Source organism: Petaurus breviceps, unplaced genomic scaffold, assembly GCF_028583685.1.
Source record: "Petaurus breviceps papuanus isolate PSGF00001 unplaced genomic scaffold, PetGlider_PUasm1.0 91041, whole genome shotgun sequence".
NCBI lineage: Eukaryota > Metazoa > Chordata > Mammalia > Diprotodontia > Petauridae > Petaurus > Petaurus breviceps.
Genome location: NW_027187400.1, coordinates 11,921,322 through 11,944,077, shown reverse-complemented (window position 1 = coordinate 11,944,077; position 22,756 = coordinate 11,921,322). Strand labels below are relative to the sequence as shown.

Below are 22,756 nucleotides of genomic sequence, written 5' to 3'. Positions count from 1 at the left end.
AAGAGCCCCAAACCCCGGCCCTGGGATGGTCAAAGTCCCAGCTCCTGATGGAGTGTGGGCACCAACCTGTTCTTGGTGGTGGGCATCTCTGGGGAGCTCTGATTGGACGAATTCTCCGACTTGGGCTCCTGGGACACATGCCCGCTATCTGGGGTCTTCTGGCCAGCAGGAGGGCTCTCTCTTCGGGGCACACGGGGACAGCGGGGTGACTCGGTGTCGGGTCTGGCGTGGGGAAGGGTGACAAGAATGGGGAGAACCACAAGGGCCACGCCCCGTGAGAGACTTCCTGCCACCAGCACCTGAATCAAACCCAGGTCCCTGGACTCTGATCCCCTGGGCTTCCATCTGCCCTACCCTGCACCCCCCCCCACCTCAGTCTGTGTCTGGCTGGAAGGAGAGGCCAGAAGGGTGTTGGGAAGTTTGGGCACGGAGCTCCCTCCTTCATGGCTCTTCTGAGGTTTGGGAAGGACCACGAGCAGTGGACCCTGAACTAATATACTCTGAAGAAGACGGAGGAGCTTATAGTATCTGGAATACCTTTGGGAGCATGGAGGAAGGTGGGGGAGCCATGGAGGGAGAGGAGAGCAGCAGGGAGGGTGGGAGAAGGGGAGACAGGAAGGTACAATGGAGTCAAAGGACCTGGGTTCAAATCCAGCCTTTTCTATGTGTGACCTCTCTGAGACTCAGTTTCCTCCTCTATAATAAAGATGGGATGACCCCTGCTGGGGTGGACTCCATAAACTCTTCCAGCTCTAAATCTAGGACCCCAGGACAAGCTTTTGGAAGGTACTAGTGAGATGAGTGGTGGAGGGAAGAACAGTCATGGCTCACACGGATAAGATGCTTTGAATTTGTTTGCCTCCCAACAACCCTATCAGGGAAGAGAGGCAAACATCCCCATTTTAGAAAGAAGGAAACTGAGGCACAGAGATTAAGTGACTTGGCCAAGGTCACCTGGAGACTTGCAGCCTCAGGCTCCAGACTCCAAATCCAGAGCTCCAAAAGGCAGAGGAAGATGGAGGGAGGAGAAGCACTGAGGTGTGAAGGGGTGAGGAGGGCAGGAGACAGGGAGGCTGAGAGGCGCCACAAAGCCCTGGGACCCACCTCTTCTCCTGTACCTCCTGGATGTTCTCAATGCCTATGGCACTACTCCGACGGGAGCTGAAGGGGCCCGACTTCTTCCTGGTGGGGCTCTTCCCCGGCACAATCAGCGACTGCAGAAAGATGCCTTGGCTCAGGGTCTGCCCCGAGCTCCCCAAATGCTGGCTAGGCAGGGGTGAGCGTCCAAGAGCAAACGGGCCTCCCATCTCCCCTCCCCATGCGTGCCCATGGCCCCTCTCCTGGAGGTCCAGATCAAAGGTTTTCCTGGGCCACACTGGCAAGCGGAACTGACAGTGCCTATGGCCAGCACTCCCCAGGGTCCCCCATTCCTGAGGCTGAGCTTCTGGGGGCATCCTGAAAGGGAGGGACTGTTGGGGGCAGCCTCCTTGTCCCCAAGAGAGGAGGGGACCAAGAGGCCTGAACAAACCCTTGTCTGAAAGAGGGAGAGAGTGAATGTGAGACCAACAAGAATCTTGGCATGGGGACAGACCTCAGAGTCCACTTGGTTCAAACCCCTTCTTTCTAGAAATTAGAAAACTGAAACCCATTTGCCCAAAGCTAAAGAGACAGTAAATGGCAAAGGTGGGTTTTGAACCAGGGTGTTCTGATACCAGATGCAGCCTGACCTCACACTCACTCCCCTCGCATGGCATTCAACTACAGAACCCTATTTTACAGATGGCAACACTGAGGCTCAAAGAGAAGGACGGAGCAGTGGTAGGACCTAGGCCTTCTGACTCCTAGTCCTCTTTCAGGGGGAAGAGAGACAGAGAAAGAGGCCAAGGAGCCCTTAGGTCAATTCCTGGATCAGTAGGACAGGGAGATCAGTGCCCAGGTTTGGGGCCCTGTAATGATGGAGGACTTTGAATCTGTCCCCCCCCATCCCTCACCATTACCACTTCTGCCCCAACAGCTGTGGGCCCCAGCTCCCAGAGGTGGAGATAGGGGAAGAGAGAGTAGGCAGTGCCCTCCCTCTCTGCCCCATGCCAGCCCAGCCCCTCCATGGGGCCTCCTGGCTGTAGCAGGCAGAGGCCTCAGCCCCAGCAGCTGAAAAACAAAGTCCACTCTCTCCCATTCTTCCCCAGCCCCCAGCCCTGCTCCTTGGCACTTTCTGGCCAGAGGGATGCAGGACAGATGGGCTGATGGACAGACAGACAGACAGGGCAGATGTGTGCGAGAGTCGTGCTGGGGGAGGACAGGGATCAGTGTTGTGCCCTCTCCCCACTACACACACACACACACACCATACACCCCATTAGAGTCCCAGGAAACAGTCATGCCACTGCCACTGTCCTGCAGGGTGGGGGGGGAAGGGCAGAGACATTGGGCCTGGGACAGTTACCAGCATTGCCCACACCAGGACATTCTCGGATGGTTAGTCCCCACCCCTAGGAGCCCTCTTCCCTCTTGTCTGGGAGTGCTCCTAAAGACACCATGCTGGAGAAGGCACCCAAGACAAAGTGGGAAGTGGTGAGGAGAAAGGGGGGCCAAGAGTGGGGGGCCCGGAGTCTGGGCCAGCTCATGCTCTGGGAAGATGGGAGGCAGGAGCAGGGAGTAGCAGGTGGTGGTGGCAGCAGGTGCCCAGGCTGACAGGTAACAGGGCAGCAGGGACAGGGTCAGGCATGGGCACAGTGTGTCCCCGGGAGAACTGGAGGCGATATTGGGGGAGCTGGTCCTTGGGACGCTTTCAGTTGGCTGGTTTGGGAGTCCCAGGTCCCAGAGCCCAGACAAGGCCAACAAGAGAGTACGCCATCCCGTGTCCCCGGTGGTCAGACTGTTCTCCCAGGCCCCTGCCCGGCTCTCTGGTGGGCGAGGCAGCCAGGGCTGTGTCCTGCTGAGCCAGCCCCGATCCTGCTCACCTTGAGAGGCCCTGGCAATGAGGGAGCGTCAGCCTCACCCACCACTCAGGAGACCAGCAAGAAGAGGGCAGCAGGGGCCCCTCCCCAATACGGCCTCCATCCCCCACAAACAAAAGAGCTACATGCAAGAGCCAGCAGCCGGCCCAGCCGCGGAGGTGGCGGCTGCACCGGTTACCACAACCTCTTCTACGGTTCCTATGCCTATGGCGCTGCCCCGACGTCCGAATCTACTGGAGTTTTTCCCGGGGACAAGCAATGACTGGCAAGCGGACAGAGATAGACAGAGCCGAGGTGTGGAGAGAAGGAGAAAGAGGCAAGAAGAGAGGAGGAGAAAGAAGAGAAAGAGAATCGAGGGGAAGGGAAGAAAACAATAGAGAGAAGGGGCAAGGGAAATTGGTAAAGAGAAAAAGAGAAGATGGGGGAAAGAAAGAGAAGAAGAGAAGAGAAGAAGAGAAGAGAAGAGAAGAGAAGAGAAGAGAAGAGAAGAGAAGAGAAGAGAAGAGAAGAGAAGAGAAGAGAAGAGAAGAGAAGAGAAGAGAAGAGAAGATCATGCAGAAACAAAACAAAACAAAAAAACAAAAACAAAATATGGTTTGGTTACTGCCCCCGAGGGCCCCCCAGACCTGGCCCCAGTGCCCTGGGGCTCCCCCATCCCAGCTAATGGGGGGGCTGGACCAGGGCCCCTCACAGGGGCTTTGCTGAGCATGGAGAAGGCTCGAAGCAGCTGGGGGATGAGGGGCTGGAAAGAAGGAGGGCATCTTCTTGCAACGATGTCCCAGCAGTCTGGGCCAATCCCCCCATTTCCTGGGTCTTCAGGTGTGGGAGGAGAAGAGCTGTGTCTCCCCTCTGGCCAGGGACCCAAACCCACAGGCTTCTCTGGTACCCAAACTGTGGGTCACCAGGGAGACAGGGCAGCAGTCTGGGTCTTAAGGCTTGAAGAAATGTGGGTGCCTCCTTCCCACCCCTCCTGATGGGGCTCCCAGTGGGCAAAGCCAGGGATATTTTCAAAGAGCATCGGCATGGTGCCAAAGTATGGTTATGGTTAGGAAGGCCCAGGGTCCTTCAGGAGGGGCAGCCAGGGGTGGGAGGGCTAGAAGGATGGGAGACGTGGGGGAGCCCCCCGGACGCTCACTCGGGACTTCTCTGCCATGGTTTTCTGGAACTAAGGAGGATGCTACCACATGGGCAGATCAGGAGTAAGGGGTGGGTGGGAACATTCCCTGTGCCGGGTCCTAAGTAGGCAAAGCATCTGCGCTTGCTGGTGGCTGGGCCCTCTCCCTCTCCCCCAACTCCCTGCAACAGGAAGTAGACCATACAGGCCCAGAGCTGAAAATCTGCCTGTGAAGGAGTCTGATGGAGAGGGGGAGGGAGATCAAGGAAGGGAGCAGCAGCCCAGCCTGGAGGGCAGGATGGGGAGAAGGGGAGGAGGAGGAGGGAGGAAGGAAAAAGGAAAAGGAGGATGAGGGAGGAGGGAGGACGTGGGGAGGGAAGAAAAGAGAGAGGGAGGGAGGAGAGGGGAAGAGAAGGGAGGGGAGGAAGCAGGAAGAGGGGAGAGGGAGGAGGACCAGGAATGAAGGAAGATGGGAGGAGCAGGGAGGGAGGCTGGAGGAAAGAGGAGAAATGGGAAGGAAGAAGGGCGGTGCTAAGGGCCCAGGAAGGTGCATGTCTCAGGGAGCACTCACTATGCCAGCTGCTTTCACCAAGTCTGGGTTGTTGGGGCCAAAGCTCCCACTGTGGCTGGTGGACACTGTGTTTGCCTTTTTGTTGCTGAGGCCCATGGCATCCATAGATTGGCTGCGACTTCGGATTACACGCTGGGGACAGAGAGACAGGACCATCAGGCATCCAGCACCCCACTCTAGGGGGTGAGGGAGAAAGACTAGAATGTCCTACGACTCCAAAGAAAGAGCACAGCACCAGCAGCCAGCAAAGCTGGGCGCCAGTCCTGGCACCAACTTTGCCCTATGACCTTGGGTAAGTCATTTAACTTAGAACTCAGCGTCTTCCTCTACAAAATTGGGGGGTTGGGTTCAGTCTCCCTAGCTCTGACATCCTGTGTTCTAAGGCCCCTCCCAGCTCTGACATTCTCTGTTCCAAGGGTTCTCCCCTCTCTGAGGAATCTGGTGAGATAAGGGTTGGGAGGGGCCATGATCCTGAATGTTCCAGAAGTTGACATCTCAGGCAAGGGCCCAGCTGCCCCATCTCCCTCTGTCTCCATCTCTTCAGACATTATGGTTCCAACAGGAACAGGGCAGGGCCCAGAGGTATTGGGGCAAATCCCCTTATTCAAACACAGTTGGGCTCTAACATCTGCTGAGGAGGTGGGCTGGGTCAGACCCAACAGTGAACCAGGTCACCCGGGGCCTACCTGTCCTCCTCTTCTTCCTCCTCCCTTCCCCCCAACAGTTCAAGGAAATGGCCCCAAGAGTCCCAAGGGACAAGCAATTAATGTCAAATGCCAGACTGCTCTTGCCTCCTTATCTAAAACGATCACCCTGAGATCAGTTTATGGCCCATTCTGTATCTCCTTTGAGTCCCAGAACACCCGTCTGGGAGGGAGGCAGAGCTTATCCCTTTTAGAGATGAGGGAACTGAAGGGGGACCCAGACAGGTCAAGTGCCCAGCATTATAAAGTGTCAGAACCCAAACTTAGGATCTAGGACTTGCTACTCTTAGCCCAAAGTTTTTTCTACAAAGGGTCTTAACATCCACCCACCTCCAGGTTTAGAATTTCAAACAGGCTCCCAAGCAGATGCCTCCCCTCTTCCTCCCCCCTTCCCCCATCATGCCCAGTTAACCCAATCCTTTGCTTCAGAATTCACTGGCTCCATGGGCCTCAGCTCCTGTTTCAGTAGAGAAGGAAGGGCCTTACGACAATCTGCCAGCCCCGGAAAGTCAGGGGGTCTCCCCTTCTCCCAACCCTCACAGTCTTTCTGCCCCAAGAGGAATTTGCTGTGGTAGAGGCCCCTGGAAGGGGTGATGTGTGGGTGATGCCCTGGGGCTGGGGGGAGGCAAGGAAGCTGAGTCCCCTCCACCCAGCCTGGAAGGAGACGGGCCCAGGGGAGGATACCTCCCCACTCAGGGCTCTAAGAGCAGGGCCAGGGCAGGTTCTGCTCCTAAACCACAGGGCTCAGAAATCATAGGCTCAGCTCCCTACATAGGCCTGCCCTCAAACCACAGGATCCACCCCCCAACCATAGACCCCACCCCTGAACCCCAGACCCCATCCTCATGCCATTGCCCCCCCATATAACCCAGATTCCAATGGTCATCACAGGTTCCACCCCCAAACCCCAGGCCCTGCCCACAAGCCTCAGGCTCTTTACCTTGAAGGACTCAAAGAAACCACCACTACCCCCTCCTCCATTCTCCATCTTGTCATCATCTCCTCCCAGGCCCATCATGGACTGGCTGTGAATGTGCAGCTCCTCATACAGGGTCTCAAGGAGCGCAGCTCTGGTCCTCTCCTGTGGGGATGGGCAGGGCAGAGTCACTGGGGAAGTAAGGATGGAGGGGAACAAACACACTCTTCCTCTTCCTATAGACTAACAGCATCTCTGAAGCCAACTGGGGGAGCCAGCATGGCGTCCTTGCTCCCCCTCCTCATCCTTCAGTCCTCCTTAAAGCCTGTGATTCCAGTCAGGAGGGACATCAGGGAACATCTAATCTCACCTGATCATTTTACCTGTGAGGAAACAGAGGCCCAGAGAGGTTTAAATAATCTGCCCAAGGTGATGCCCCTAAGTGGAGGGGGGCTGGGAATCTGAACCCAGATCTTGACTTCCAATGAATCATTCTTTTTTCCTTTGCCATGGTAAAAGATGTAAATACACATAGCAGAGACCCTCAAGTTTGCCGAGCTTTACCAGCCCTTCACAACCCTTGGCACCCACGAATTTATCAGATCTTTTCCAGGAAAGGGTTTTGACAGGAAGGCCCAGGGGAGCTAGGCATTCCAAAGCCAGCTCCCAGGAAATTCCTCTAAAATGCACTTTCCTTATATTCTGCACACAGTTGGTGTTTAATAAATGTGTGCTGAGTTGAGATGTCCACTGTCTTGACTGTCCTTCCACAGGCTAGTATAGTAGGAAATGCCTTGGTTTTGGAGTCAGGAGCCCAGTTCTGCCACAAACTGCTCTGTGGTCTTGGGCACATCCCCTAAGATCAATGAGTCTGGAATTCTTCATCAGAAAATGAGGAGTAAGGATAAGCTCCCAGGGCTAGCACAAGGCCCAAATGAGATAAGGCCTTTGTAATCCATATGGCTTTATATAAGGGGGAGTTATGATTATTGGGTCACTCCCCTACTAAAGAACCTGCAATAGCTCCCTTTTCCTAAAGACCACTGTTATTATCCATCCAACCTTGGTTCATATTGCTCTCTCTCTCTAGCTAGTCCTCCTGCCAGTTGATCCCTGGCCCCTGACCCCTTGAGGGCAGGGCCTGTCAAATCTTCCCTTCCTATAGCCTGAACAGATCTCGCACAGGGCTAGGCACACCAGAAGGGCTCAGGAAAGAGTTGTGAAGTGATTTGTTGTGTGATGCATTACAGGAAGAGAATGTGGTCTAAGGAGGAAGGGAAGAAGAGGACCCTGAAAGAAGAGGGTGAGGGCTCTCTAGACAAACTTTACAATCTGGTGGAGGACCAGTCTTGACTTCAGGGATAGGTCAGGGGCAAAAACAGATACAGATGGAGAGAGTCTGGTGGTCAGTAGAGGACCCCAGAGATGTCACCTTAATTTTTCCTGCATATGTCAAACTGTCCTTGCCTGATCCCAAATCCTTTCAGCACCAGGCCTCTCCTCACCTTCCCACTACCTGACAATCCCTGCTGTTGCTTCTCTAGGTCTCTCCCTTCCAGCACACTCAGTCCTGACTCCTTGCCTCCCCCCTCCACACTCCTCTCCTAGCCCAGACTGGGGCCTGGACACTTCTGGAGACAGGCCTCTCACCTCCAGTTTGGCAAACTTTTCTGCCTTGTAGCAGGCGTACTCTGCATTTATCAGCTTTGTCAGCAAGAATTCCTGGAATTCGGGGCCCTGTGGACCCCATGGGGCGGGAGGGTGGGAGGGAAAGAGAGAGAGAAAAGAGATTGGTTAGCTGAGCGGAGCACAGAACTCATTCAGGGCTGTGGACACGGGGAGGTGGGGGTGAAGGGGGATGATGGTGAGAGGGGACCACGTGGGCAGGAGGGAGAACCAGGTTCACCAGACTAAAAGGAAGGGGAGAGAAGGAGTCCCAGAGTCATGAATTCCTGGCCCCAGGATCCTATCAGGGAGCTTTAGGTGATGCTTCTGTTCTGGGGAAAACCAGCTGCTGCATCTGTATGTGGCCCCTCCCCACCTGGATCGCTTGAATACAACCCTCAGCATTGATGGTGGGAAGGGATCTCAGCCCCCATGTGATTCAACAGTTTCCTTTGACATTTCACGAAGGCCTTGAGACAAGGAAGTGATTAGCTCAAATTTCCCCAGGAATTAAAAAAGCATCTCAGAAATCCCCAAGGGCTGGAAGCCCCCACAGCCTTTGGGCTCCTCCACCTGTCCCATGGGCCTGCCAACATTACCAAGGAAAGTCACAGGGCCTGGTACAGAGGCAAAGAGACATTGCCCCCCACCCCAACACACACAAAATAAAAAAACGACCCAGAGGTTGTGGCCTCCTCCTATGAGGAGAGGGGAGAAGAGAAGGGGAAGAAGAGGAGAAGGAGAAGAGAAGGGGAGAAGGGTGAGAAGAGAAAGGGTATCCTTCTCACCTTCCTGAAGACAGCAGGGTCTGGAAGTGGAGGCCCAAAGAAGGGCACATCATCCCTGGCAGTAACAGAGACCTGGAGAGGAGAGCAGCCCTTCATTCTAGGCCCCCTCCCCATCATTTTCCTTTTACTCCCTCAGGGTCCCCTTGGAATAGGGGCATGAGATTAGCCCAACCAACTTTGACCTAGAGGAGGTGAGAGGTTGTAGGGATGGTGAAAGGGCTGTATTCCCTGCTCTTCTCAATGAGGCAGGAGGGATGCAAAGAACAGGGATTGAAAGGGGCAGGCCTGGGAGATGGGCAAATATTATAGGGCAAAAGTATGAGGGAATTTTAGAACTACAGAATGTCAGCTGAGAGAATCCTTAGGACATTAGAGAACATTAGAGCTGGGAGGGCCCTTAGAACCCAGGATGTCAGAGCTGGGAGGGCCCTTAGAGCTCAGGATGTCAGAGCTGGGAGGGCCCTTAGAACACAGAATGTCAGAGCTAGGAGGGCCCTTAGAGCACAGGAGGTCAGAGCTGGGAGGGGCCTTAGAACACAGGATGTCAGAGCTAGGAGGGCCTTTAGAACACAGGTGGTCAGAGTCGGGGCAGGGGAGGTAGCTTAAAACACTGAATGTCAGAACTGGGAGGGGCCTTAGAACAGAGGATGTCAGAGCTGGGAGGGATCTTAGTGATCACCTAATTCAATCCTTTCATTATATAAACTGGAAAAATGAGGCCCGTGACTTAACCTAAAGTCACAAAGAAAGTGAGTGGCCAAGCCAGGAGTTGAACCGGTCTCATCTACTCCCTGCCCTAACCCAGGACTGTAAGCAGAGGCCCTGGGTCCCTCATGGAGCCCCCTCACCTTGTAAAGGGGCCCATCAGGGCCAGTATCCTCTGCCTGCACCACCACATAGGCATGTAGGAAGTTGGAAGCAATCATGTCGGGCACAAAGGGTGTGTTCTCATCCTGGAAGACCACGGCCACGATGTCATTCCCAATGTGCCTCTTCCTCTGTAACTGAGCACAGGGCCCCCATGGCCCCTGAGTTGGGAGCCTTGAGGGAGCAAAGAGAGAGACCCTCCTGCAGCTCCAGGCTCATAAGGGGTGTGGGCGAGGGAAGCCATTCTCTAGTATTTAGGGAGTCACAGCCATAGCTGGGCATGGAAGGCAAATGGGGGGAGATAGAGATTTGATGCTAGAAATCTAGAGGATGGAAGTGGGATAGGATTTCCCCCTCTTCCAGTTTCTTGAGAAAATCAAAGTTCCCAGGGAGGAAAATCTTTCTCCCTAATTTTTTTCCTTGTTCTTTTCATATTTCAACACATTCCAAGTATGAAAAAACTCATAATAATACTTAAATACACATAATAATAGTGTACTAAGAAGCTGTGATTATGTAATCATGGGAACTCCCAGCATGAGAACTCTCTCCATCAAACTTAATTTGTAAGGGTCAGAGGTGAGATCTGAACCCACATTTTCCTGACTCTGAGCCACTCCACTATGGATGTGGCTGCTGATAAGTGGCAGGTCAAGAACACAGCTTGTCTGATTCTAGGTACAAAGTTCTTTCCACTGAACTCTGTTCCCTGGAGCTAGGTCACAAAATCAAAGAACATCAGAACTGGGAGGAACCTTAGAACACAGAATGCTAGAACCATAGAACAAAAAATGTCAGAGTTAGGAGGTCACTCTGAACAAAGATTCCAGCTTGAAGGAGACTTCAAGACCAACAATCCAGCCCTCTCAATTCACAGCTGAAAAAGTCAAGGCAATAAAGTGGTTTGCTGACAAGCTTATACAGTGAGCTATATAACATTGCTTTCAGTTTCTAATCCAACAGAATGACCATCTTTCCATCTATGTGATTTAAAAAAAAAAGAAATAGTGCCCACTTTTGTTTTTTCTGCAAACCAACCCATTTGTCCTGTTTTAGATGCCTAGAAATACAACGTCTATCCACAGAGGGGCTGAAGGCGGCTAAGGGCTAAGGGCCACGCCTTACCTGCTGGGCATCCCCCTCTGTGTAGGGCAGTTTGGTGGACACGTGGAACATGATCTCCTTGTTCCGAAAGTTGCAGTAGACCGACTCTGTCCCCGTTTGCCCGTGAGTGACATCCAGGCCCCCCCGGAACCTGCCATCCAGAGACATCACCCCACTGGCTTAGCTGCGCTTGCAATCCACAGCTAGACTCAGAACCCCACCAAGGCCAGAGTAGAGGGGCTCCACTCCTTAAGGGCCCCCCTCCCATTCCTGAAGAATGAACCTTTCACTCCCTCCCCTCCCCCATTCAAACCCATCCCCCCCCCATTGTCTTTTCCCAAGAATCATAGAATGTTGGAGCCAGAAGGGACAGTAAGAGATGAGCTGGTCTGATCTGTCTAGAGATGAGGAGACAGAGGGAAGTTACTCACCCAAGGTCACACAGTGAGTTAAGAGACAGAGCCAGGACAACTCACCCCTTAAAGTCCTGTAGTTTGACCTTCTGACCCAAGAATTCTAGGAACTCCACGAAAGCAGGGCTCTCCTCATTGGTGCTAAACAACTCCTCCTCAGAGGTCTGCGGGTACATGGGGCTGGGGTTGTGGGGCCAGCCAACCGCAGGCGGCATCCCTCTTTCTTCCCTCCCACCTCCCTCAGCCCTCCTCCCCCCACCCAGAACACACCGCAGGCCAGCATCCCCCAAGATCAGAGAAGCTGGGCCGGGTGAGCGTGGAGGTCTCTGGGTTGTCCCCACAACCCAACAGGGAGCTCCATGGAACCCCTGGGGAAATAAGGCAGCAGCCATTTACCAGAGCAGGAGCATGGGCTGGGAGCTGGGAGGCCTAGAGTCTAGTCCCTTGGGCAAATCATTAGCCTCAAAATAAGGGGTGGAGTTGGACTGGGCTAGATGATGTCTAAGGCCCTTTCTGGCTCACATAGTCTATGATCTAAGGTGGGAGGCAATGGGACGGACCCAACAGCTGGAGAATCCTGAAGTCTCTGGGTTGGTCACCTGCCCTGGGGGGTGGTGAGGGCAGGTCCCCCCAGGTATTGGCGGGAGGTTGGTTCAGCAAAGTCCGGGGAGCCCCACCTGCCCGAGTTTCTGGTAAATGACCCCAAACTTGAAGTTATTGCTGATGACGTGTTCATCGAAGGTGACAATGAGGCGGGAGGCCTGGGAAAAGCAGATAGTCAGTGTGTGTTCTCCAAGAGAGATCTTCCTACCTGAACACACAGGCCATGATCATCCCCAACCCCTTTGCTCATGCCACTCTCTCCTCCCTGAAGCACCTTTCATGTCCCCCTCTTCCTAGACAAATTCTTCAGGCCCAGCTTGGCTCACTCCTCCAGGAAGCCTTCCCTGGCCACTCACAGAATGCCAGAGTTAGAGACCTCCCAGGAGAGCTAGGCCCTTCTATCCCTAAGCAGGAATCTCCTCTCCATCTCCAGCAGTTGATCCCCTTCTCCAGAGGGGAAACCTCTCCACCCAGGGGCTGGCCACTCGACTTTAGGACAGCTCCAAGTGGAGAGAAATTTCTCCTTACATGGAGTTGAAATCTTCCTCCTGGCAACTGTCTACCTTTTCCTGTATTGTAATTCCTAGTTCTTCCCTCTGGAGTTAAGAGAACCCTGTGTATCCACATCTCTTTTCATGCTCTCTTCTCAGAGCTACAATTATACCTGAAGCCTGTACTGCACATTTTTATTCAAGTATCTTGCCTAGTATCTAGAGCTCTCATGACTCATCACATAGACTATTAGTCCCCTGAAGAAAATAAATATGTATGTCCTTTTCTTTCATTTTCTGTTCTATGTTCTAAAGCCCCTTGCAGTTCCAACATTCTTTCCTAAAATACTTCTCTATTCTATGGTTCCTTCCACCTCCTACATTCTAGTCCTTTCTAGCTCTGACATTCTCTATTCTAAGGTCCCTTCTAACTCTGACATGTTATCTTCTAAGGTCCCTCTCAGTTCTGATATTCTCTGTTCCAAGATTCCTTCAACTCTGACATTCTGTGTTCTAGATTTTTCCTAGCTATGACATTCCATGTTCTAAGGCCCCTCCCATCCCTTATATTCCATGTTCTAAGGCCCCTCCCAGCCCTTACATTCCAAGTTCTATGGTCCCTCCCAGCTCTAACATTCTGTGTTCTAGGTTTTTCCTAGCTCTGACATTCCACATTCAAAGGCCCTTCCCATCTCTGACACCCTCTGTTCTAAGGGTCCTCCTAGCTCTGACATGCTGAGTTCTAAGATCCTTCCAGCTATGACAATTCATTTCTAGAGCATGTGTTTATAGGAGAGGGTTTCTTTCTGGGTCTACCCTTAGGCACAAAATCAAAGCCAGTTTTCTTCCCTGAGGAATCTTTTTTTTCCTCAGATAGAACTTTTCAGTTCTCCTAGATAGAGACCCTCCTGTGATGCTCGAGCTTATGAAGCTGGCAAGAGAGGCCTGAGTAGCAACTAGGGACAAATGCCCAACTCAACCCTCCCCTCCCCCATAAATCCACTCTAGACTGACAAGCCTGGTGTCAGGGATCTGGGGCAATAAGTTCCTTCTCATTACTACCTCCCCCGATCTTGGGAATCCCAGGAAGCTGACTATTATACCAGAGGAGGCTGGGGTTTCAGGGACATAATGTTTCCCAATACTCAGACAGTTGAGGGGCCTCTCCTGCCCCCACCATGTAAGACAGCTCAGCTCCCACTTCCCAGCAATGAGGATGGGACCCAAGACGTCAGTCCTACCTTAGGGTAAAGCACTGGGTAGAATCGATCCACGTTCACATCTTCACACACCAGCTGCAAGGAGAGGATAAGGGAGGGTGTGTGGGGCTGGACCCTGAGCAGATGAGGCCAGGGGGATGGAGGGGGGTTGGGCAGGGTATGGAGGCCCTCCTGTTACAGGAGCTGAGTTGGCTCAGCATGAGAGAATTCAAGTTCGGACAGTGGGCTAAGACTGGCCAGTGCTGAACAAAGGCTGACCTGAGGGTGCCCCTTAGCCAGGGCGAGAGAAAAGTTTGGGGGAATGTGTGAAATCCAGGGCCTGAACAGAGCAGCCATAGGGGGTGACACGGAGTGGGTGAAACACAGGGATGGGGGCTCGGGTGAATAAGTTGGAAGGCAGAGCCATGAGGGGAGCATGTGACAGAATGCCAGTGTGTGTGCCCACATATAAGAACATGAGCTGGGGGCATGTCTGACTGAGCGCACAAACCACCACAGAAACATCAGGATAGTGGCCATTGGGGAGGGGTCGTGTCCAAGTGCATCTTCAGGGGGATTAGACATGGAGGGACATGCTGGAACGGGCAGGAGGGGCAGGGGCCTCCCCAGCCTGGTCTGCCCACAGTCAGAGTCTGTGGTAGCCCCAGAGGGTTGGGAGGCAGGGAGGTCAAACCTTTGCCATCTGGACTACGTTGGGGAATTCTGTGAGGCAGGAGATAGGAATGACATCATGGTAGGTCCTACACTTCGTCCTGGGGGGAGAGAACAGGGCAGAGTGAGGGAACAAGAGGGAGCTGGGAGGTCAGGTATGGCCTAGTTGGTGGGAAGGGGAGCCCAGAAAGAAACACCAGAGTGGAACATGGTGTGATGGAGAGAGCACTTGCTTGGGAGTTCCAAGTCCTGCGTTCAAATCCCACTGTGCAATAAGCTCTCTGTGTGACTCTGACATTTCCCTTTGGGGTGCCTCAGTTTCCCCCTCCATAAAATGGATGAGTGGGGCTCCTGATTTCTCAGGTCTAGGTCTAATATTTCCTGACTTCCCACACTCTTGCCTAGCAGGGCCTCCCCCCCACCCCCAGGCTCATCATCCTGGGCCCCTGGCTCACCTGAGCAGCAATCTCAGGTGTTCTTGATCCCCGATTACATCATACTTGAGTGAGAACACCAGATGGCCTAGGGCAGTGTCCAAGGCATAGTAGTTGAAATGTTCCTGGGGCAAGGGAAATAGATGGAGGAAGGGGAACTCAGTGCCGCACAGGGAGAATCAGATCAAGAACCTCCCTTTCTGCATGTGCCCCATTTCCTCCTAGAACTAGAAAAATTTCCTTCAGAACTAGAAAACACCCCAGAGGTCACCTGACCCACAGCACAGCATCCCCAACAAACAGCCCCTTGAAGACCTCCAGTGACGGGAAGCTCACTACCTCTAAAAGCTTCCCACTCCCTGTGGGGTCTCCAGATTTAAGGCTGGAAGGAACCTCAGGGGCCACCTTTCCCACCCCCTCAATTCACCAGTGAGGCCCAGGAGGGTTCTGTCTTTCCTGAGGTCCCCCAGGTCCTCTGCTCAGTCAGTCCACAGGCATTTAGTTAATGCTTCTACGTGCTAGGCCATGGTGAAACAAAGGCCAAGGTGACATAGTCCCTGCCCTCACAGAGCTTACTTCCTATCAGAAGAGACCAGATGCTAACTGCCAAATTTATCCTGAAACTTTTGTTTGCATACTGTTTCTTCTATTAGATGGCTCAGTTCAGTCATTTCAGTCGAGTCTGACTCTTGGCAAAGACACAAAAATTTCCTTCTCCAGCCCATTGTACATATGAGGAAACTGAGGCAAACAGGGTGAAGTGACTTGCCCAGGGTCACACTGCTAAGTGTCTGAGTCCAGATTTGAACTCAGGTCCTCCTGACTCCAGGGCCGGTGTTCTATCCACTGGGCTACCTAGCTGCCACCCAAACTAATGTTTAATGTTAGAACAGGGAGAGACATTTGGGTTCTTTGAGTCCAACCTTTGCCTCAAAAGTGAGGGCCAGAGAGGAAAGTGGCTTCTTTGGAATCACAGATTTATAGCTGGCACAGGGATCCCCTAGTTCAGTCCCTCATTTTACAGGTGACGGAGCTGAGGGTTGGTGGAGTTAGTGACTTCCGTGGCAGAGCCAGGGGCCTAGGCCTGCCAATGCCAAATCCAGCCTGACTCCAAAGCCAGGAATTTTCTTCCCCCACCCCCATAGTTTCAGGGTACCTACAGAGCACCAACAGAAGGCATCACAGGGCTTAATAATGAATCATTCCCTAATTATTTTCTGTGTCTCCTCACTGTGACTAGTCAGCTGGGTCCTTCCCCGTGGGCAGGGACAGAATCGAGCACATAGTAGGCTTACAGGCAAGTCTCGGAGACTGGCAATGAACCTGTCACTTGCAACCCCGAAGCCCAGCAGTGGGGTGTGGCCCTAGTGGATGACTTAGAGGAAGTGAAACATGTCCCAAACAAACAGAGAGGCCTCTGGAGCCAATGTCTAGCCAGGAAGATACTCAAGGGGGTGGGCAGAAGATTCCTAGGAGAAGTAGGGCCACTCACAGTGGGAACGGATAGATGGGTGGCAGGGACTGGAGTGGGCAAGGGGGTCATCCCCAATCCCAGGATGCCAGCCCAAAGGCAGGGATGTGGGAGGGGAAGCCCTGGGCTCCACACACCCCTGATCCCGCCCAGCCCAGCCCAGCCCAGCGAGTGCAGCCGGCTCCCCTGGCCAACGCCCACCCCAGGAATCGGCCCGGAAGTGAGTTCCTGTTTAAACATGAACCTCTCTCTAGGCATGAGGCAGAGGAGTGTCCTAGGATGACAGGATTTAGATCTGGAAGGAACCTTAGAGGTCATTTAGGCCTGTCCACTCACTCATTCTACAAAGGGGTAAACTGAGGCATAAAAAAGTTAACTTGCCACCTATGCCCACAGAAGTAACATTAGCAGAAAAAGTATTTTAATATATGCCATCTAATTCCAAACCCAATGCTCCTGGGGGATAAGGATGGTTCCCCCTTTCCTCCCCCCCCAACTTGCCCTCCCTCCATCCCCCAACTCCCCCTGCTTCCCTTCCTCACCCCACTTCCTGCCACCACAAGTTTCTGGGGAGGCCCTGACTGTTCTAAGGGGAAGAACACTTTGCCCAAAGGCCAGGCCTTTTTAGAAAACGAGCTTCAGGACCTAAGCTGAGGCTGCTCCCTTCTCTCCCTGGATCTCCAGTGGGTCATGTCCCAGGATAGAGTTGGGGGGGAGGCCAACAGAAGGCAGTAGTGGGGTGGGCGGACTCAGAATCTCGTGATGTTGGCTCACCTGCTGCCTTGGCATCAACACCAGCAAGCCCAAGGTCATCCTGTCCTCCCTCTCCCCCAACCTTCACCACCTCCATACCTCCACTCTATCCCAAGCCGAGCCTGCTATGGTCTCTATGGTGTCTGCAGAATTCTCACATCCCTCCATCCAGGGTAAGGACATGGCTCCTGATCTCACCCCATCCCACTCCTCTGGACAGGGTCTCCTCCAGACTATCAAAAGCCTGGAAAGTCCTCCTTCTTCCTCTGCTCATCTGAATACTACCCTTCCTTTGAAGGCAAGCTCAAGGCCCTTCTAGAAGAAACTCTTGGAATATGAAATGTTGTAAAGCATCAACTGTCCAAGTTTGAAGCAGCCTTAGAACATAGAAGGTTAGAGCTGGGAGGGCCCTGAGAACACAGGATGTCAGAGCTGAGAGGGCCCTTAGAACATAGAAGGTCAGAACTGGGAGGACTCTTAGAACACAGGATGTCAGAGCTGGGAGGGTCCTTAGAACACAGGATGTCAGAGCTGGGAGGGCCCTGAGAACACAGGATGTCGGAGCTAGGAGGGGCTTTAGAACATAGAAGGTCAGAGCTGGGAGAAAACCTGTAATGCTAAATGTCAGAGCCAAAAGGGATTTTAGAGATGGACATGTCTTATCCTTTCCTTTTACCACTGAGGCCTTGTGAGATGAAGCTATTTGGTCCAGGCCACCCAGCTCAGAAGGTCAGAGCCAAGACCTGAACCCAGGTCTTTGGACTCCATCTCCCAGAGGTGGCTTCTGGGTTCCAGGGACCTCTACCCCTGAGGCCTCAACTTTTGGATGCTTAAATTATTTGGAGGACTTCGCTTGACCTCTAGCTCAAATCTTCCTCAGCCCTCTGCCCCTGGTTCTACCCTCAGAGGCAGAGCAGAATGACTCTAATCCCTGAAGGCAGCTGATGTGTCTCCCTTCCCTCAACCTGTTCAGGTCACTTCTAAGCTAAATATCTTCAGTTTTCCTTCCACGGGATGCTCTTGGCATCTCAGCTCCAACCTCGTCCACTTGTGACCTGTGTGGCCTTGTGCAAGCCACTTCCCTTTCCTGGGCCTCAGTTTCCTCATCTGCAAAATCAGCAAGCTAAACTAAATGGCCTCTGAAGTCCCTTCCAGCTCTAAACAGCCTGCCCACGGTAGAGCACACTATGCCCCTCTTCAGGGCAGCATTTGCTTTCTTGGCCACCAAATCACACTGCTGGCTCATTCCCAGCTCATCAAGACCCTCTCCTGAAGAAGCCACAATCAAATGGGCCTGGAAGGCAATTCAATGATGCCCACCCCACCCCAAGCCCTCCACAGCCACTCCTGCCCTGAGGAAGCTGCCTCTGACCCTCCTGCTGCCCAAGGGGATACCAGCAGGGCACCTCACAGGGCAACGCCCCAGAAGGTCAAGGTCCCGCCCCAGGCTTGGCAGCCACTCCTGCCATCCCGGTTGAGTTGCTGCCGCCGGCTCACAGCCCCGAGGCCCCCTGGCTCACCTTGCCTAAGAAATACTTCCTGTAAAGCCGGGCCGTGTGGTTACACTCCAGCTTCACTTTGGAGGTGGGGGACTGGAGTTGTTCTGTCTCGGGGATGTTGCTGAGCTCATGATTGGTACCTTCAATCCAATAACCCCCAAACTGAGGCAGCAGGATGAGGGGGAAGGGCCCTTCACGCCCCAGGACCTGGAAGAGGCAACAGGGTCAGAGGAGAGAGATCATCAGGAGAGGGGTCATCAGGAGAGGGGTCAACAGGAGAGAAGTCATCAGGAGATGGGCCATCAGGAGAGGGGTCATCAGGAGAGGGGTCATCAGAGAGAGGTCATCAGGAGAGGGGTCATCAGGAGAGCCTTGGGTTCCAGGTCTGATCTAGGTGTGAGTTTAGGCTGAGCCCTGGCTTCTCTAACTGTGAAATGGGGACAATAACAGCACCCATCCCACAGAGCTCTTGTAGGGCTCAAATACAAACCTCTGCAGACCCTGAAAAGCTGAGGGCACATCCGTTCTTACTGTCATTAATTCCTGAGCTAACAGTAACTCCTGCTTCTAGAGAGCTTCAAGATTTACAAAGCACTTTCCTGGCAACAATGCCCTGAGCTGGTTATTAATATTAATTATTTATTATTTAATTATTATTATCCTTCTGTTAGAGATGAGCAAACCACAGTTCAGAAATGAGAAGGGATTTATCTAGGGCTCCAATTCAGGGCTTCTGATTAAGGAATACTGATTCTTTCCCCTATACTGGGCTTCCTTTCAACTTGAGTCAGTTTCCATAGGTTGCCTAGCCCCTTCAAGAGCTGTTCATGGCATCACCCACAATCCCCTGGGGCTGAGAACACCCCCCCAAAAAACAGAAGGGAAACGAAGAATTCCTCTTCAGAGGCTTTGGGGGGGACACACCCCAGGCAGAGGACCAGAGAAGCCTTGCCTATCCACTTCCCGGAATTCAAGGTCAGTTCCCAGAGGCCCCGCAGGGGGCAGAGATGCCACAGTTGAAGGCATCCAGAGGGACCAGTAAGATAGAAAAGAAGACTGATTTCTGGGGACTCCTGATCTCTCTCTTAAAGGAGACAGCCTGGAGAACCTATTGCCACCTTTGCTAGTCCTTTATCCATATTGTACCCACTAACCATGGGTGCCCTCCAAAGTTCTGTCCTGGGCCTTCTCTCTTCTTTCTCTATACTATCTGTCTCCTGTAGGTATGGTTCTCATCAGTCAGCAGGCAGGTGTGACTCCCAGATCTATTTATCCAGCCCTGACCTCCAGACTCTCATCTCCAGCTGCCTCTTGTCCATCTCCCGCTGGATGCCCCCAAACATCCTAAACTCAACATGTCCAAATTGAATTTTGAAATTGATCTTCCCCAAAGCCCCCCTTCTAGTGCAGAGGGCACCCCCATCCTCACACTCACCGAGTTTCATCCAAAATTCTTCACCTCTCCCACGTATCTCACAGACAATCTGCTCTGAAATCTCTGTGTTTTAAATCTTCACAAAATCTCTCCTATGCTTCCCCCTCACAGCATCCCCGATGTAGCTCAGGGCCTCATTACCACTTATCAGATCTATTGAATTAGCCTGTTACATGATCTTCCCACCCCCATTGGAGCAGGCTCTCCCTGCCCGAATCCATCCTCCATACAACAGCCAAAGGGATTTTTCAAAAGTGTAGGTCTTAAGGCAGCTAGGTGATGCAATGAATAGAGCACTGGCCCTGGAGTCAGGAAGACCTGAGTTCAAATCCAGCCTCAGACACTTGACACTTACTAGCTGTGTGACCTTGGGCAAGTCACTTGACCCCAACTGCCCTGCCTTCCCCCCTCAAAAACAAACAAGCAAACCAAAAACAAAAGTGTAGGTCTGGTTATGTTACACTCCCTCCTCATTAAGTTCCAGTAACTCTCTAAGTTTCTCCAGGATCAAATATAAATTCTTCTATTTGGCAATTTTAAAAATCTTCCTATCTTTGCTGACTCATTACACTTTACTCCTCTCCATGTACCTATGATCCAGTTACACTGGTGTCCTTGTATTTCTTCAAACATGTCCCTCCATCTGCACACTTTTGCCTCCCATGCCTAGAATGACCTGCCTCTTAGCTTCCCTGACTTCCTTCAAGACTCATCTCAAACTCTGCTTTTTTTTTTTTTTTAAGCAATCGGGGTTAAGTAACTTGCTCAAGGTTACACGGCCAGGTGTTTCTGGGTGGGTGCTAAGTGTCTGAGCCCGGGATTCGATCTCCAGGTCTTCTCAACACTGGAGCCGGTGCTCTTACTCGCTGAGCCACCTGGCCGCCACACAAACTTTGCTTTCTACAGGAGGCCTTTCCCAGCTCCCCCCACCCCCATCCCCATTCCCCGTGCCCCTTGCTGCTACTGCCTTCCCCTCTGGAATCACCTTACCTCTGCCCTTTATGGATCTTACACGGATTTAGTTCTTTCTACATTTCCTTTGTTAGAATGTAAGCTCCCTGAGGGCAAGGCCACCTTAGTTTTTTTCTCTGTATCCCCAGTTCTTGCCTGGCACATAATAAATGCTTGCTGCCTGACTGGACTTGGTTTAATTGCTGTCTGCTTTCTGTGGGTCATCCAACCCCTCCAAGGACTCAGGAGCCTTAAACCAGTGACTCCTCCCCCCAAAACCCTAGGGTTTTCCACATGGGAATTTCCATCTCCTACCTCCAGCACAGGCTGTCCCCTATGCCTAGAATGCACTTCCTCCTCTCCTCCACCTTTTAGAATATCTAGGTGGGGATCTAGAACTAGCATCTCTTAGAATCTCTAGCCATCTCCTACAGGAACCTTTCCAGATTCCACCCCCCTCCCCAGTCACATAGCAATCATCTGTATACTTATTGTCACTGTACTCCCAGGAGAGTGGAAGCACCTTGAGGTCAGGAGCTTTTTATCTCTATGCCTCCCTCAGCCAGCACAAAGCCTGGCCCCAAACAGCTGCAGAATCAACACTTGTTGAATGAACAAAAGCCAGGCCTGCCTGCCAAAAGCCAGCAGGAAGAGGGAGATAAGGGTGACAGGGAGACCACAAAGTCTTGGTCTGTGGCCCCAGAGTTTGGGGTATGGCCTAGTGTCCACTGATTCCTTGATAAGAGCTGCCAGGGACTCTTAGCTAGGGTGGTCTGCTCCCCCAGGGGAGGGAGAGAGCATGAAGGGTGGGTGGGGGACAGCCCAGGGGAGAGGGAAGAGTAGCTGTCTTGGATTACCTCATGGACACTGGGATACGGGATGTAATCCTCTTCTGTCTGCAAAACACAAACAAGTCAGAAGTGAGATCGATTTACTAGCCCTACGTCTACCATCTTTTATGGCCCAAGTTATCTGATGAAACATCTTATAGTCATTTGATTCACCCATCCAGCTTTTGGGGACAGATTTGGTATTGGCAAGGGAAAGGTGGGCAGACAGGAAGGCAGAGAGCAAGAATTGTCCTGTTCTCTCTCTTCTTACAGGCCTAGAGAGTGGCAGGGATTTGCCCAAGGGCACACAGACAGGGGAAAGTAGGGCTAAGCTCAGATCCCTGACCCTTTGCACAGGAAGAGTTACATGGGGTAGAAGGGATGGTCACAAAGTCAGAGCCCTGGGAGTCTGACCCCCTCTTCCTTCTGACTTTCGATCAGCTCTGCAGTCACAGCCCAGGGCCCAGGCCGACCACACTCTTTCCTACCACCTCTGCAGATAAAGGATGGCAAAGCCTGGCACGTTCCTGGAGTTACCTAGGACAGGACACTCTGGGTCAGAGACTCCACTGTTGGGATCAGTTTCTAATACCTCAGGTGACCAGGGAGGTGCGCTCTTCCTAGTTGGGACTGATTTCATTAGAGTAGGAGCTCCCAGGGTTAAGGGTGACATTGGCCCTGGGAGACCTGGATTCAAGTGCCTCCTTAGTCAATAAATATGATTGCATTTGGAATTCCAGGTCCTAAGGATGGAAGAAATGTTTCCTCTGTCAGGGACAGAGATTTGGGATTCTTGAGGTTTAGGAGGGCCCTTAGAACACAGGATGTCAGAGCTAGGAGGACCCTTAGAACAGTGAATGTCAGAGCTGGCAGGGCCCTGAGAACACAGAATGTCAGAGCTGGCAGGGCCCTGAGAACACGGAATGTCAGAGTTGGGAGGAATCAGAGAACATGGAGAGTCAGCCCTCAGCCCCTAAGCTGCCCTCTTGACTCCCAATGCTTTTAGAATAAAATTAGGAGCCAGCTGATAAACACTGTCCAAACACTCACAGGAGCACATCCCTCCGTCCCTCCCTCCCTCTCCTCCCCTGGAAATCTATAATTCTACCCCCACCCCTATTGCCCAAAGAAGCTCCCAAGTACCATACGTAGAGGGTCAATAGCTTGGTGAGAGGCGCAAGGGGGTGGTAGTGGTGCGGGTGATGCAGAATCACTTTTGAGGTCAAGACCCTGAGATCCAGGGAAGCATCTGCTGGGATAGGACCAGCCCAGTGCTCCTTCCCCCTCCCTCCCTCAACACCCATCTACCCAGGGAGGGC

The 22,756-nt window shown here is 52.7% G+C and overlaps 1 protein-coding gene across 5 annotated transcripts in view; it reads right to left on the bottom strand.

Annotated features, from left to right (window-relative positions):
• Nucleotides 1-22,756, bottom strand: part of RAP1GAP (RAP1 GTPase activating protein) — a 97,103-nt gene that overhangs the window by 9,692 nt on the left and 64,655 nt on the right. For 4 of the 5 annotated variants that reach the window (XM_069079236.1, XM_069079237.1, XM_069079239.1 and 1 more), the window contains exons 1-14: nucleotides 14,520-14,573; nucleotides 14,087-14,165; nucleotides 13,435-13,488; nucleotides 11,777-11,860; nucleotides 11,163-11,263; nucleotides 10,708-10,837; nucleotides 9,564-9,719; nucleotides 8,716-8,787; nucleotides 7,913-7,999; nucleotides 6,287-6,427; nucleotides 4,643-4,774; nucleotides 3,142-3,219; nucleotides 1,105-1,214; nucleotides 67-222 (exon numbers count right to left, since the gene is read on the bottom strand). In XM_069079236.1, coding sequence (XP_068935337.1) covers nucleotides 67-222; nucleotides 1,105-1,214; nucleotides 3,142-3,219; nucleotides 4,643-4,774; nucleotides 6,287-6,427; nucleotides 7,913-7,999; nucleotides 8,716-8,787; nucleotides 9,564-9,719; nucleotides 10,708-10,837; nucleotides 11,163-11,263; nucleotides 11,777-11,860; nucleotides 13,435-13,488; nucleotides 14,087-14,095 — 1,310 coding nt within the window. In that variant the 5' untranslated portion in view covers nucleotides 14,096-14,165; nucleotides 14,520-14,573. Of the gene's footprint in view, nucleotides 1-66; nucleotides 223-1,104; nucleotides 1,215-3,141; nucleotides 3,220-4,642; nucleotides 4,775-6,286; nucleotides 6,428-7,912; nucleotides 8,000-8,715; nucleotides 8,788-9,563; nucleotides 9,720-10,707; nucleotides 10,838-11,162; nucleotides 11,264-11,776; nucleotides 11,861-13,434; nucleotides 13,489-14,086; nucleotides 14,166-14,519; nucleotides 14,624-22,756 lie in introns of those variants that run through there. The other variant, XM_069079240.1, reaches the window with a different exon arrangement.